Source organism: Camelina sativa, chromosome 9 (genome assembly GCF_000633955.1).
Source record: "Camelina sativa cultivar DH55 chromosome 9, Cs, whole genome shotgun sequence".
NCBI lineage: Eukaryota > Viridiplantae > Streptophyta > Magnoliopsida > Brassicales > Brassicaceae > Camelina > Camelina sativa.
Window position 1 is genome coordinate 35912141 of NC_025693.1, and position 15020 is coordinate 35927160.

Consider the following 15020-nt stretch of genomic DNA (forward strand, 5'->3'; position numbering starts at 1 on the left):
TTTTCTAATTTTTTTTTTTTTTTTTATGTTTGTGTGTGTTGTGTTGATTACAACTACTTACCACAACAAGCTTGTAGACTTTTTCCGCTTCCCAGGGTTTTTTTTGCTTTTTGAACTTTGTTAATCTGTTATGTATCCAAGTATAATGTATGCCTTCTCTTTCAATTTTTCAGTCAAATAAGGGTATGACAACCTTACGGATTTGGTTTTGTTTCCTTCTCAAATCTCATAATAATGGTAATGGATAAGTTTTATATACATAGAAATTAGCTGAAACTTATCAGTGGTCAACAAACTGGACTATTTTTCGCTTATCATGTTTTACTATCTAACACTCAATTTTTTCTAATCAGTTAACTGTTGGATTCATTGGTTTCTTCTAAAAGTTTTTCACGTTATATGTTTTCCATTTTTTGTTCCCGCCATGATATGTTCCTGAGCTTTGCAATATAAAGATACCAACTTTTGACCTGACAATAAGTTTTTTTGGAATCATGGGATCATTTCAGTTGGCAAAAATATTCTTCTACTGCTGAAATCTCTCAGTTAAGGCTATATATATAATAAGAGTCCCAAAACCCATATTACCAATGTTTTATCTGTATTAAAAGAGCACAATGCGGAAGCAGATAATAGATCCTTTTTTTGACAATGGTAACTAATCTCACTATCTCTCTCTCTGCTGCCTCACTTCTCTGTTGAATGTACCAAGTTTCAAAGCCATGAATATATGTATGTCTTCGCCAACCCTACTCCTGTGGCGGTGTTAGAACTGTAAAACAAACAAAGTTTTTTTTATCAATCCTTGATAAAAGTAATTGGAACTGAATAGCACTAATGTAACACATTCAACATCAAAAACAAGATGATCAGTAAAAAGAAGACGGGAGACAGACAGATGAGGAAACGTGACGGACATATGCAAACCGGAGCCCTATGATATATATTTCATGTTTGCATGGGAACCAAACGGCCTAAGAATAGAATTAGCGAGATGCTTTGGTGCAACAGAATCTTACAGTCACTTAATAAACCACAAATGCTATAGTAAGGCTGATGGGGTTCCTTCACTAATCTTACCCCACTGTTCTTCAGACTCGTTCCCATTTACTAGCACAGCCCCATCCGTAGAGTCAGCGTCCACCACAACAGCCTCTTCTTCCACACTCTGTTGCCTCCCATCACTACTTTCTTCCTGATGATCCTCCTCCTCCTCCTCTTCTTCTCCCTCTCCCTCTTCCCCCTCTTCCCCAACCTATTCAAAAAAATGGCAGTCGAAAACATATGAAGCCGCAACTGTAAAATCTAATGATCCTACCATTGTCGATTATGGCCAAGAAACCTCGAAATCTAGCAATTGGATTGGACATATTGGGTAAAAGACGATCCCCTTCAATGGCATGTAATGTACCTCGTTGAGAACATCCCCTTGCTCTAGTCGCCCCTCTTCCTCTATTTGCATTATTCTAAAAGCTTCCACCAAAGTTGTACGATCTCTGTCTGCATGACTACAGTACTGCCCAGCAGGAGGATGGACGCCCCTAAAAGATGACAAGTCAAGACAAATAAATTTGTTTTAGAGGATCCTGGAAAAATTCAAATTGGCGTGGTAATGAAATAAACTTTAGAGTTATGTTTATATGGGGTATCAATTCAAATTATAAGTAAAAACACATGACTCTAAATAAAAGGCTTTCTCATAAGCACTGTTTTTAAGAACAAGCTATTGTCGTCGGCAACAACGTCTGGAAGATACCTTGTCTCTGCAGCTCTATTTTCAAGGGACAGGGCGACTTGCCAGTCTTCAAAGAGATTGGGATACTCTTCAGGATCAGCCAGAGATTCAGCAGCCTTTGGACTTATCTGTAGCCAGATTGACAGAGGATCAAAAAGGCAAGGTTTGAAATTCAGTCAGAAGGTGCATCGAAAGTGTCTACCACTAACCTTGGTTAAATCGTTTCTCCACAATGCCACTATTTCAGAGACCTTGCTCGGAAGGTACGATCGTGCCATCAGAGCGGCTTCAGGTATCCGATTACTGTAGCCAGATAAATATCAGCATAGATATAACAAATTGCAGGAATATATGTGACCAATGTAAAGCGGTAAATCCCAATGTAGAAAACAGTAACAATGTACCTTTCCACCAACAGATGCAGGCAATCTTCTATTTGACCCAACATGAACAAGCAAAGAAAAGCGACGTTGTTCTTTCCTTGCTCTTTAGCAAGTGCTGCCAGTTTCACCAATCCATCTGCATCTCCCAATGAAGAATAAAGCAACAACAGGCCACTCAAATCCATAGCTTGCCTCATGCATTCCTCAGCCATATCCAACTAAGTAATCCAAGCATAGGAAACGAAAAGAGAAATACATATTAGCTTCTACCTTTGTAAGGATCCTAGAACACTAATTACAGTGTAAAAACAGTCACCTTCCCAGTGGACATAGCTAATTCTCCAAGTTGCTTCCATTTAGACTCATTTTGTGCCTCTACAGCAATGTCCTGCCAAATTATAAGAATTGAGTAACAACATATAGTAAGTCATGGAGATAAAGCCTCTCAAATGGTAAAAAATAACCTTGGCGACTGACAATCTACCGAGCTGTATCGCCAACTCAAATTTGTAATCAGGGTCAGTAGCTACTTCTAGAGCATCTTCTATCATACCACGTGATTCCAGAAAGTGTGCCACGCTGACAACAGGAGCAGGTTTTTGAAGTTGAAAATCAGAAAATTAGGAATGCGTGAATTCAGGAAAACATAATAACCATTATTGACCTTTGGATGCATTCACTAACATCATAATGCAGCTATAACCATATTGCGAGGGAAAACACACTCTCATACCTATTATGATGCTCCTTAGGAATTGAAGGTAAGACTTCATTAGCCTGTTCCAAATCTCCACGCATCACAAGAGTCTTGTACTCGATCAAACTTAAAAGTAAAGTGTAACCAATAATGCTGTAAACAATAGAGAGGACACCGATGTCAGAAAGTTACAACACATTGTTGGGAATAATAACAGTAAAACATCTGCTTACTTGAACTCTTTGTCAATCAAATAAACCCGGCTTTGATTAGCGAGATAACCCAACAAGTACATAGGACGGTCCAGATGATACATTGTTGTTACCTGTAATATAAGAGGAATACTGAATCTCATTTACAAAGAAAGAAAAGAAAAGAAAGAACACATTTTTTCCCATAAACCTAGAAATGAGCCTACCTCACCACCAACACAGTAGTTAAGCCTCCAAGACGAATTGGTATAGATAAAACAATCTCCAACCCATAAGCCAGTCCGAACACGTTCATTGGTTTCATTGAGAAGCTCAAATGCGTCCTCAATGCCTTCCTCATCAATTTGTTTACCGCCATCAAAATAAGAGGTAACAATGTCGCGCTACAAAAAGACAGTAAAAAGAACAGAATAAAACCATGTATCTAACAACAACAGTACAAGGAAATAAACTAAGCAAACTCTTTTAGAGTCCTGGTTCACTACCAAGGTTTTTTAAATAACCTCACATTGAACTTAAGGATGTAGAATGATGATTCACTGGCAATGGCAACGAGATCACCACTGTCTGCCCAATAAAGATTCTGAAACATCCAATAAACAATAACGTTAGAAGTGAATAAGAAATTGTGTCGCAAGAAAGGAGCGGTATCTTTCTGCTTTTACGTTTAAGCTTTAAAGTCCAGATAAGGAACTCTTTTGTATATCTCCAATAAAAATATTACTGAAACCGTATCCTATGAATCATTCTCTTGTAGAAAGTAACTAAGCACTTACTTTGACAGTAACATCTATTCGCCTAATCAACCGACATTCAGCCCAATCATAGAAGCAGATAAAATCACTTGAGCACATTGCCAATAATGTCCCACCAAAAATGTGCTCTGCTGAGAAAGTAGGTCTCACAGTCTTCTTTTCCTGCATATTATTAATGCGCTGTCAGTACAGGTTAGTGTAATTCAGATAACAGAACCAGACACATATAGCAAAAGCTTTAAAGTTAATCAGTGGGGAAAGAAATGTGCCAAAAGGAATTACAAACCTGGAAATTCTTGCTGAAGATCTTGATCTTTGTCGAGCTTTCCCTGACAGCATGCTCCCCATCAGATGACCAAACAAATTCCAGCGCAGAGCCAAATGACCTATTTCGCCACGCCAAGGCAGTGTAGATGATATACTCACCATCTCCACAAACAACCACAAACCTACCATTAGGGTTGTGCTTCAAGCTCTGAAAAGCAAAACAGTTAAATAACAAAAACATAAGTGAAGGTGGGTAGTCACAAAATTAATAAATGATTTAAGGTAAAATTTCTTACTAAAACCAGTAATCTATCAAACTGCCCCAAAATAAAAATAACTAGCAGCAGAAATTAAAGAAAACTGTTAGCACTACATATCCACTATATACTCAACAAATGTAGAAATGACAAGCTAGAGAAACGAAACCATAATTCCTTCATTATCTAAAGGGAGTGTCAATATATACAACAAGAAGGATGCACTTACTTGAGGATAAAGATCGCAGGTCCCTAGCTCTTTAACAGCCAAAGGCAGTCTCTCACCATCAGTGACCTAAGTAGGTTCAGAATCAAAGAATAAACATTGCCAAACATGAGCTTATTTTAAAAGAAAAAAGCAAAAATGAAACTGTTCATCATTTAATCCCCATACCTCATCTGTGCCAACGCTCTTGATGTTTACAGTATGTATCTCATTGTGTTTAGCCCAAATAATTTTTCCGCTGTTATCCATACTAGCCACTGGTATTTCACGGCCAAGTTTCACCATTATGGATCCTTCATCATAACCGATTACAACCCTGAAAAAAGATAAGGTATTGTCATTTCGTAAATTATGTAGGAAAAATAAATTCACACAAAAATAATAATTATGTGAAGATAAATATACCTTTAGTAGGAAATCAATATTGTCAGAGTAAAAGTTGAGAAACTTACCGGCGTGACCCTTTAATGTGTCCTATAGCCCAAACCCTCTCAAGGCCATAGTTCTACGTATTCTCAAGCCTAGATGTCAAGTATTAAGTAAAATTGTTGGAGGAAGATTTTTGAAAATTTTAAGGAAATTTGTAAAAGACCAAATCAATAGTAGCTTCAATAGAGACATCATACAGCTACCTGTAAGTGGTGGCATGCCATATGCGAACAGTTCCATCCTCAGATCCTGTAATAATTATTGGGAGCTCTGGATGGAAAGATACCGCAGAAACATTGTGTGTATGACCTTCAAGTGTCTGAACGCAACTCTTCGTTTGGTAATCCCACACCTGCTTGCAGAAGACATTTATGAACAATAGAAAACCCTGAACGAACCTAGATACAAACAATACAAATGGAGATACATGCAAGCACACATATGTAGCAAACAAAGAGCGCTCATTACAGACCTTAGCAGTATGATCATCAGATCCAGTGATTAGGTATGGTTTATCCCCACCAGTAAAGTAGTCTACACAGTTAACGCCTTTCATATGTGCATCCAGAGTAAAATTTGGATCCGGAGAACCAAGATTCCATATCTAGATAAGAAAAGGTGTAGGTAAATACAGGAAAAATGTGTAGCTTCTCATGAACATGACATGAAACAAACAAAATGTGTCTTTAAAAGTCCAAGAGACTAATCTTACTTTAATGGTACGGTCAAGGGATGCACTAGCAAAAGTATTGGTATCTTTCGGATTGAAAGTGACTTGCATAACATAATGGGAATGGCCTTCAAAAATCTGAGTGCAAAGCCAACCCTTTTCCCAGTCCCAAAGCTTGATGAGCATATCATCAGATGATGATAAGACATAGGGAAGGGTGGGATGAACAGCAACACACCTAATGTAATCAGCATGAGCCTCAAATACTTTGATCTTATCCATAGTGTTGTAGTTGTAGACACGAATAAACATGTCATCAGCTCCAGCTACAACCCACTGCTTCCGTGCAATGAACTTAGCTGAGCGAACTGCACAACAATGACATAGACTCAAGATAAGCAGAATGCTGTGGACAAGCATAAGACGAACCAGAAACAAGGAGATGGTGTATAATCATATCATATCATACCAGGCAATTCAGTCACGTCGAAAGATTTAACCATTGTCTGCAAAGTCATATGATGATTTTGAGTTAACAATAAAATAGAGAAGAAGCACAGAGTAAAGAATCAGGAAGACTTGCTATCTAGCAAGTAAGATAAAAGCAAGAGATGATACAAACCTGTGTCTGATAATTCCATATGCACACAGTTCCGGAATACAAACTTGCCAGGATCCTATACCAATATATATGGGATTAATGTTGCCTTAAAGCAATAGTATAAACTAAAGAATAAGAATGAAGAATGCGATCAAAAATTACCATGGCTCTGTTGGATGGAGATCTACAGATTTGACTCTTTCTGATCTTTGAGCAAATTTGCGCTGATGAAAACAGATAAAAGAGTGTCACTCCAACAAAATCCAATCCGCAGGAGATAAAAAAGGGAGCATAGAATAAATCAAGGAGACTGCATTGTACCTTGATATCAAGTCTGAGAGGCTGTCAACAATTCAAAAGAAACCATAAACTTTTAAGTTAGTGCTGAAGAGAAAACACACAAAATACGTAGCGAGAAACCATAATAGTAGAGAAAAACAAACGCATCTCAACAGGGAGAAGCATGTACGCGCGTTCGGTTAAGGGAATGAATCAAGGAATACAAATTTTCATGCAATGAGGAACAAAACAAGGGCGATAGAAAGAGATTCAGAGGTAGATCTAAGAGATCATCATATCACTCACCATCTTTGCAAGTCCAAACGAGTGTCTGGACAGATGATCGGCTTATCGTCGGCAGCGAGGATCAGAGAGATGCCGAAGAAGATGAGTAATGCTAGAAGGGGCAGTGGTGGTGATCCCACTTTCCACTTTGCAGTGCGCGTTGGCGATTTTGGATCTGAATCTGGGTGATGCGTACCGTACCACCAATGCGGCGTCGTTTTTATCACGCGTTTTTTCTTTTTTCTTTTCGATGCTGTATGCGTGCGATAATGTGTTACGTTTCGACGATCCTTTCTTGCTTGTTAGTTGTTGTTGCACAAGTTTGAACCTACCTACAGTACCAATTTTTGGGACTTGTTGAGTATTATTATGAATGAAACACTGATCACAAAGCTATCAAAATAAGGGCTGGGAGTGGGATGTGTCACGTAACATTGAAAGCACTAACCGCAGGAAGCAATCATAATAAACCTATTCCGAGTCTACTGGTTTCTTTTCATACAAAAATTGAAATGTCTAAAATTTTGAAGTCACTTCAAACTGCAACTCCTTTTCACACACCGTCCAACATGGTTTGGTTACTTTGGCTGGCGCTCTCAACTTGTTTTTATGCCCATTCGAATTCTCTGTACATCCCAATTGTTAAAGAGTAGTAGGCTCTACGAGTCGCCCTGACAACTCAACAACCACAAGAATCTTCATCACTTGTTTCACACCCACCAAATTCAAACCCCTGCACAAAGAAAGTAATATGTTGTGGCAGTGAGATCTCAAGTTTCTCTCTACTCATGGCAAAAAGTTCCCCAGGTGAAAGAAAGAAAGAAAGAAAGAAATGATCAATCTTACTTGAGTTGAATCGATCCATAGGAATCTCTCGCTGTTCGCGTTTGATGCACAGGTACTCAGCTAGCAAAGCCATAACAGCGAGACCCGTACCATTGACGACCCACCATGCCATAGAGGAAGGCCATCCTCCATACATGATGCAAAAGAAGAGATGTACGATGTAGAGAGTTGCTGAGAAATCTAAGCATTTGCGTGCTCGTTCCACCAAAAATATCATGTAAACAGCCCTGCGTATGAAGACAAGTAGTAGTAATATGAACAAAATTGAGATATAAAACGAAAGAAAAATAAAAGCAAAGGGGGAGAGAAAGGAATCTAACCCAGCGAGTGAAGAGAAGAGGAATGAGGCAATAACACACCAACCAGTGAAGGTAGAAGTAGTGAGTGTGGCATAATCGAAGAAGTAGACAAGACTAAGGCGAGGAACACGAAGGCCAAGAAAGACCATAGTGAAGAGTCCTAGAGTGAGGTAGTACGAGCACTGCAGGCATATAATCTGGCCAACAATAAGCCAAGGGTCCCATACAGCTGTGCCATAGAACATGGCTCTCTGCCAATCAAAAATTCACCCTAAGATCAGATCAAATCAAATCAAATCCCTCATCTCTATTATATATCCTAAAAAAAAACACTAATGCTAAAGTAAAATCAATATACAAGCAGCTAGCAGATGTTCGAAAACGCACCTCTAACAAAGATGACGGAAGGAAAAGAATTCTAGATTCGGGAATCGGGATGATGTTAATATTGTAAAGAAGAAGAAGATCAAACCGGATCCGGTGAATCGGCAGAGCGCTAGGGATGCACCTAATCGTACCAGATCGATCGATTGTTCCTTCCCTCGAAGCAAGCAAAGGCGATTTTGTGCAGAGAGAAGAAACTTTGCTGTTGGTGTTGGTAGAGCGCTTCTCTCTTTCTCTCGCTTCAAAGCGACCAGCAAAGCAAAAACAGAAAGAAAGAATAATTCGTTTTGGTTTAGAGAACTGTCGATGATACGTTTAGCAAGAATGACCGCATAGCGCAGTGGATTAGCGCGTTTGACTTCGGATCAAAAGGTCGTGGGTTCGACTCCCACTGTGGTCGATCTTTTTTACGTTTTTATTTTTGCAGCGTTGCCCAATATTGATTCTGATTGTGTCCACCCCATCATCCATAAACATGGATTAAAACACGCCTAGTCTACAAGTCGGTAAACAATTGAAACGTAGAGATATACATACAAAAAGTACAAATGTGTCCATCAATCAATTAAGAGGTTGTTATTGAATTCTAATTTATAAAAATTTTGAAACTTTCAACAAAATCATTAAAACTGAATAAGTAAAAGATTGTTAAAAATTGCTAGAGAATTTTGTTGATTACTTTGTAAAGAAAGTGTTTAAAATCATGAACCAATAACATAATAATTGAATTTATTAATAATCCTAGATTCTTTTGAACCAATAACATAATAATTGAATTCATTAACAATCCTAAAATCTTTTGTTTTAATTGAATAACACAAAACTTTTAATGACTTTATAAAAATTTGAATCCAATAACCCAAATTTTTTAAGATTTTAAATGATTTGTACAAATCACAAACTAATAACATTAAATTTTAACAGAGTTTAACCAAATTTTAGGGGGAGGTGTATTCAACTTGACATTTTTAGTTATTTGTGTAAAATTTACAAATCCTATGTTATTCAATCTTGAATTTTAAAAAATCCATTAAAATCTACTGTTATTGAACTGATGATTTAAAAATCTACTTTAAAATCCAATGTAATTCAAAACAATTTGTGGATTTAGATTTTAATAAGTTTTAAGGATTCTGGAGAATTTGAGAGGATTTATTTAGTTAAAAATACATAAATCCAAATCCAATTGTTTTAGGTGGTATTTGAAAGAATTTTACTATAAATCATATCAACTTCCCTAAAATCTATCAAAATTCCAAATTTCCTAAATCCCATAAAAATTCTCCAAAATCATAGTTTCAATACACCTCCTTAAATCTTAATCTAATAATAACAATATCTACATAGCATTTAAAATCTTTAAAACTCTATTCAATCTGTTTAAAATCATTCATCTTCTTCTTCTTCTCCAATTATCCCTTTTCAAATTTTTTTTTTTGTCAAAATTTATTTTCCAAATAGCTGTGTGCTCATATATTTTAATTTTAATGCATCATCATCATACGAAATATAATGTAAAAAGTGAAAAAAAAAAAAAATTGAACTAAAGAATTGTAGGGTTTTACCCCGAAGGGAACCCTTCCAGAAATTCTCAAAGGCCGTAGGTCGAGCCTAGGCCAATGAGGGGGTTTGGAAATAGTTTTCAACCAGCAATAGACGCGCCTCGGTTAGTACCTCACTAGCTGCGTCATTGCCCCAAGCGCAAAGATGCTTTTTCTCAAGGCAAGTTACTTCTCTTTTATATCGCAAGTCTCTTGTCCTTCCAAACTCTCACAACCGATGTGGGATAAAAGAGTAGGTACACATCAATTACAACTTAGGCACTCTTGGGCCTCAAAAGTTGGGCCTTACGACAATCCAAACCCAAAGCACTTAATTACTGACACTTACTTTATCTTCTACTACGCCGGCTATCAGACAGGTATAATTAACCGCGTGAGGTTTCACTTCCAATACAAAAAAAAATGTATTCAACGATGCATTCAATGCAGAATCTGGAACTTATGGGAACAGATTTAACCACAAAGAATGAAGAAAATAACTTGCTATTAATTAATGAGATTACCAACAACGTAAAAGCGTTGAACAACAGTTTCAGATTTTGACTAAGTAACCCCGCTACCATTCCTCCCTTCCTGCGTATATCAATCATCAAATCAACATTGATTTTTAAGAAGAAAAAAAGAATAGAATCTGAGAGATTGTTTTCATCATGCGTAGTTGTTTGTAGAGCAAACCAATCCGAGGATAGATATGCCAAACCAGTTGCAGACATCGCTGCATGGTTACCTGTCAAAGATCAAACGAGAGACAGGGAAGCTGCAACTCTCGTCTTCCCATTCTTTCTCATCCTCGAAGAATTGGGTGCTTGGTAAGCATCCCAAGAAGCTCTCCTTCTCCTTCAAGCACAGACGACGCAACAGCAAGACCAGGTTCAACAAAGACGAACCCGTTTACCAGGACTCCGCTCACGCCGCCACCTTGTCCGACATTGACCGCTTTCTTGAGGAGAACTTCAAATCCCTCTGCATCCGAGACGACCAGGAGGTTGAGCATGAAGACCACCGGTTGACAAAAAACAAGGAGAAAAGGGAGTCCCCACAAGACACTGATGATGATGATGATGATGATGATGATGATGATGATGACGACGACGTCTATCGCCACAGATTCGAGAGGACATGGGGACCTGCCGTGTACGACTCCCCGAAACAGCCACCACGGAGATTAGAGAAACTATCTCCACCGCCTGGATCATCATCCGAGGGCAGGCCTAGCTTGGAAACAACCTCAACTTCAGAGGAGAGACAATCGAGATCCACCTTGGTGCTGCCAGAGAACTGCATCGCGGTCCTCAAATACTCGGATGAGCCGCAAGATGATTTCAGGCTGTCGATGGTGGAGATGTTGGAGTCCAAGTTAGGGATGCGGGAGAGGGAAGTGGATTGGGACTTGATGGAAGAGCTACTCTTCTGCTATCTAGATCTCAACGACAAGAAGTCACACAAGTTCATACTTAGCGCATTCGTGGATCTCATCATCGCCCTCCGTGAGAAGGAGAAGAGGATCACCAGGAAAGGCCTTGTGAGGTCGCTCAGTACTCGCGCCGCCAGGGAGAGGCTGAAGAAGAGGATGATCATGAGAGACAACTAACTCTTATGCAATATGTAATTTTCATTCTCTTTTGTTACAGTTCAAAAACAAAACAGAAAGAAATTGCTTTCTTCTTTAGTGTTACTTACAAAAAGAATGAAGAGCAGAGTAACAATGTTAATTTGAGTTTGCAAAGATGATCAGCCTTCTCTTTTTCTCGTTTTAATGCATTCCTCATATGCAGGACGATACTTTACTGGCACAAAGTCCTTGAATCCCATGAGAAGATGATCCCTCTCTCTTCCACAGAACAGTTGCACAATGGACTGCATCACGTTTGCTAACTTAATCTCCTTTTTCTTCAGTGCTTGCATGTATCCAATAAATTTCTTATATTCTTCTGTGTTGAGCTTTTCCTTGACCTAGTAAGATCATCCGCACATGATTTCCAATGTAAACAAATAACTTGATATACAAAAGAGAAACATGGAAAGAGTGGGTGGGATCTCACTTGACTCAAAAATGCAGATGCACTTGCTTCCTTTTTATCACCACCTCCATTTCCTTTCGCTGTCAACACTGATGACGATGCACTTCCCTGACTCTCTGGAACCTTTCGCTTTTTTATTAGTCCCATAGTGTTGAAACATGAGCTCGATGCAAGCACTTCTGTTTCACGAGTCTGCTTATCACAGTTGTCGCATTCTAGATCGACTACTTCACATCTCCTCTCTACCGGAGTCTCCTCATCATCACTTAGTTCCACTAATTTAGCCTTCCGTGAAGAACAACCCTGCATAACATCTGCCTTAACAATGCGAGGTATCTTGCCCGTATGTTTAAGAATGGTCAGGCCTTTCCATTTTATATTATTTCCATCACGCTCCAAGGGTGATACCCGATTTGCAGGAGGAAATGCATCCAGTCTACTCAACTCATTTTTCGAAATCCCAACGTTTTTCAAATTACTATTACCTGCAAAAGATCAATACCCAAAAGCGAAAATGCAACATAGAGAGTTGAAGTTAGATATACATTATACCATCTGCAAAAGGGAAAACATCTTTCCTCAGCCATGAGAATGAAGGAAAATGAATCACTGACCAGAGGCTGGTGTAGGATTATCCTTGCTTGTTTCCATCGGTAACAATGTTGAAACTGTATCAAAAAAAAATTGGCTTACAATGAATGTCCAACATATACTTTAAAAATATGGCTTGAAGACTAAGAGCATTTTACTATGAAAAACTATTTGCACATATGCTACTACTATTGACTGTACTCTTTTTTTTTTTTTTTTTTTTCCAACCTATTAACTGAAGGGTCACATGGTTCTTGTGGAAAAAATATAAGTAATAATATCATGCCCCAACACAACCATAATTGAGATCATAGAGAAAGAAACAGGACAGGAGATAATAGGGCTCGCAGACTAATATATGGTAATACCCAATGAAAGTTATCTTAAGGCTGCAAGATGCATTACCTATATTGTTCTCTTGTTCTGTTCCAAGCCCTGTAGGAAAATTTGATCGTTCAATCCGGAAAAATCGAGCAAGGTCAGAAATAACCTCTCCATATCTAGAGTAGCACTGCAAAACCGGTGTATCCAGAAACAAACTTACTCTCTGTAAAAAGTAAAAAATTAGAGGCAAGAGCAAGACAGAGCAGAACTTATACCTTGACGTTAGGTCGTATCCAAAGTGATATCTTGGATTGTTGGGACGGCTGTTCAAATCTGTCAACAATTGCCAATGTACGATATAATCAGACAAAAATGAGTATGAATATATTTTTACCCAAGATCGATTCTTGTCAATTTGGATGATAGTTGAAAACTATAGCGAGTAAAGTTTACGACGAGAATTGTCAGACATAATATCAACCAGAAGAAATCTCAAGGCTAAAACTGACAGTTCTTTAACTAACATATTTCATAGCACTAAATCTTCGTCCAAAGAACATAGATCAGAATAGAAAGTATGAACAAAACCTGTCATCACAAAAGATGATAGCTCCATAATCATGGCGATGGCGGATTACACGTCCAATTGCCTGATTCACAGCCCGTGCGGCTTCTTGACTATACCACATGCTTCCAGATAGAAGGTTTGATCTTGATACCTAAAAAATGCAAGAAATATTATAACCTTGATGTGTTAAGAGTCAAATAAATATTGAACTCACCTTAACATCTGCACGTTGTGATTGGTCATCTAGAAACTCTCGTTTCAATTTAACCTGTTTTACACATGGCTTAACATAAATATGCTGGAATGCAAGTAGCAGCATAAAATTCAAAGAAAAGTGCTCTCAGTGCCAGTGTAAATAAAAGTGAAAACAAATGAGAAAGAAACCCTCAAAAAGAGGAAACCAATAAAGGATGAGCAAACAAACCCTAGGATCTGTCACCCTGGCATAAGGCAACCCAGTAATGACGACAGCTCTGCCAGCACCGTCAGCAAAATCCAGTCCTTCACTGACCTGACAACACAACAGAGACCAGCCATACTGAAGACACTACACTACAGATACTTATTCACCTCCTATTTATTGTACCAGCATCCTCATACTACACAGGATATCTTTTATTACAAAGAAACAGATTTCATACAGGTTGAAGAAAACATACCTTACCACGACAAACGGCAAAAAATACCACACCCCAACTTGATTTGTCTTGCAATTTTTCTGAAAAGTCCTACCATGGAAAAAAAATACAAGACAGGATTAAATTATCTTTTGGAAGCAAAAGAACATAGATCAGAGGCCTCTGTTGCTGACCTGCATTGCTGCAGGAAAGAGAGATGAATCCTTAGGCTCAATGACAGGTTTCTTGAGTTTGCAGATTCTTTCCCATATTGTCATTGAGTTTCTTTGACACTGAACATGAAGAAACGGTAGGTTTTCAAGCTAAAGAGTAACAATTTTTTCATACTCAAAGAGAAAATTAACAACGGCCATAGTCCATACCCCATTTTTCCAAAATGAAATGCAAGAGTCCATAAGGTAATAGGAAGGGAAAAATATCAGCAGTGCTTCAGGCACGACTCGGGAAAAGTTAACTGCAGAGCAGAATCACATAATAAATAATTTCATCAGTGATCACTATAAGGATAGCAGCTTCTATTTTGAGAGCTCCCCAGATTCAAGAAGTCGGTTCAGACATCAGAAAGTCAGAGTGATACATTCAGGGCATCCAAATGAACTTCCAAATAGCAAATTACTTACCAATGGCATTCCCAAGTTCTTGTTTGTACTCTGGTACATCACGATTGTGGTAGCTAGAATTAAGAACGTACCCTGATGGACCAGTACTTACAACTCCAGCCCATAGCTGATTTGAGGATATAACGTGGGGATTCTCCAACCGAACAGGAAAGTCTCTGCATTGTCCACAAAAAGATGTCTCCATTAAAAGCTGGGGGAAAAGGCAGATAGACAAGCATAGTGAGGGAAAACATTAGCAATATGACTCACAGTTTTAGTTCTTGAGCCAATGAATCCATGGGAGACAAGGTCCCCGATGTTAAAATAATAGACCCAACACCTTTTTTCGCTATGTCCAGCATAGTAATCCCAGGACTGAAACACCACCAGCT

General features: G+C 38.4%; 5 protein-coding genes and 1 non-coding gene across 8 annotated transcripts in view; 2 read left to right on the top strand and 4 right to left on the bottom strand.

The window, feature by feature from the left end:
- Positions 510-7001, bottom strand: LOC104714385 (coatomer subunit beta'-1-like). Its single transcript, XM_010431730.2, is given in 25 exon segments — positions 510-772; positions 1081-1255; positions 1412-1541; positions 1757-1863; positions 1945-2038; positions 2140-2336; positions 2435-2506; positions 2583-2697; positions 2852-2968; positions 3049-3140; positions 3234-3410; positions 3536-3610; positions 3804-3944; positions 4069-4257; positions 4536-4601; positions 4701-4848; positions 4985-5053; positions 5165-5313; positions 5434-5565; positions 5674-5999; positions 6101-6137; positions 6254-6308; positions 6395-6456; positions 6554-6574; positions 6818-7001. Coding segments are annotated over 25 exon segments (2772 nt in total). The 5' UTR covers positions 6821-7001; the 3' UTR covers positions 510-749.
- On the bottom strand, positions 7191-8603 carry LOC104714386 (protein SYS1 homolog). 2 transcript variants are annotated; one of them, XM_010431732.2, is made up of 4 exons: positions 8414-8603; positions 7963-8192; positions 7643-7869; positions 7191-7529 (listed from the first exon to the last, which is right to left on the bottom strand). In XM_010431732.2, exons 2-4 carry the CDS (start codon positions 8184-8186, stop codon positions 7522-7524), a joined length of 459 nt encoding a protein of 152 aa, XP_010430034.1. In that variant the 5' UTR covers positions 8187-8192; positions 8414-8603; the 3' UTR covers positions 7191-7521. The 2 variants fall into 2 exon arrangements, with proteins under 2 accessions (XP_010430034.1, XP_010430033.1); XM_010431731.2 differs by having other exon boundaries at positions 8329-8603.
- On the top strand, positions 8652-8725 carry TRNAR-UCG. Its single transcript has one exon. It is a non-coding gene; the product is annotated as a tRNA-Arg (tRNA).
- On the top strand, positions 10312-11599 carry LOC104714389 (transcription repressor OFP14-like). The gene has a single exon (XM_010431735.1). The coding sequence runs from the start codon at positions 10579-10581 to the stop codon at positions 11476-11478; it is 900 nt and encodes a 299-aa protein (XP_010430037.1). The 5' UTR covers positions 10312-10578; the 3' UTR covers positions 11479-11599.
- Positions 11192-15020, bottom strand: part of LOC104714388 (regulator of telomere elongation helicase 1-like) — a 9537-nt gene continuing 5708 nt past the window's right edge. Inside the window, exons 14-22 of one of the 2 annotated variants that reach the window (XR_755831.2) lie at positions 13816-13902; positions 13606-13659; positions 13412-13542; positions 13099-13156; positions 12905-13010; positions 12523-12576; positions 11930-12393; positions 11568-11840; positions 11371-11445 (exon numbers count right to left, since the gene is read on the bottom strand). Coding sequence is in view for 1 of the 2 variants with exons in the window: in XM_010431733.2 (XP_010430035.1) it covers positions 11619-11840; positions 11930-12393; positions 12523-12576; positions 12905-13010; positions 13099-13156; positions 13412-13542; positions 13606-13659; positions 13816-13902 (1176 nt within the window). In the remaining variant the exon portion in view is untranslated. Of the gene's footprint in view, positions 11841-11929; positions 12394-12522; positions 12577-12904; positions 13011-13098; positions 13157-13411; positions 13543-13605; positions 13660-13815; positions 13903-15020 lie in introns of both variants that reach the window. The other variant, XM_010431733.2, reaches the window with a different exon arrangement.
- Positions 14167-15013, bottom strand: LOC109126289 (regulator of telomere elongation helicase 1-like). Its single transcript, XM_019229644.1, has 4 exons — positions 14899-15013; positions 14650-14804; positions 14392-14483; positions 14167-14301 (listed from the first exon to the last, which is right to left on the bottom strand). Exons 1-4 carry the CDS (start codon positions 14988-14990, stop codon positions 14182-14184), a joined length of 459 nt encoding a protein of 152 aa, XP_019085189.1. The 5' UTR covers positions 14991-15013; the 3' UTR covers positions 14167-14181.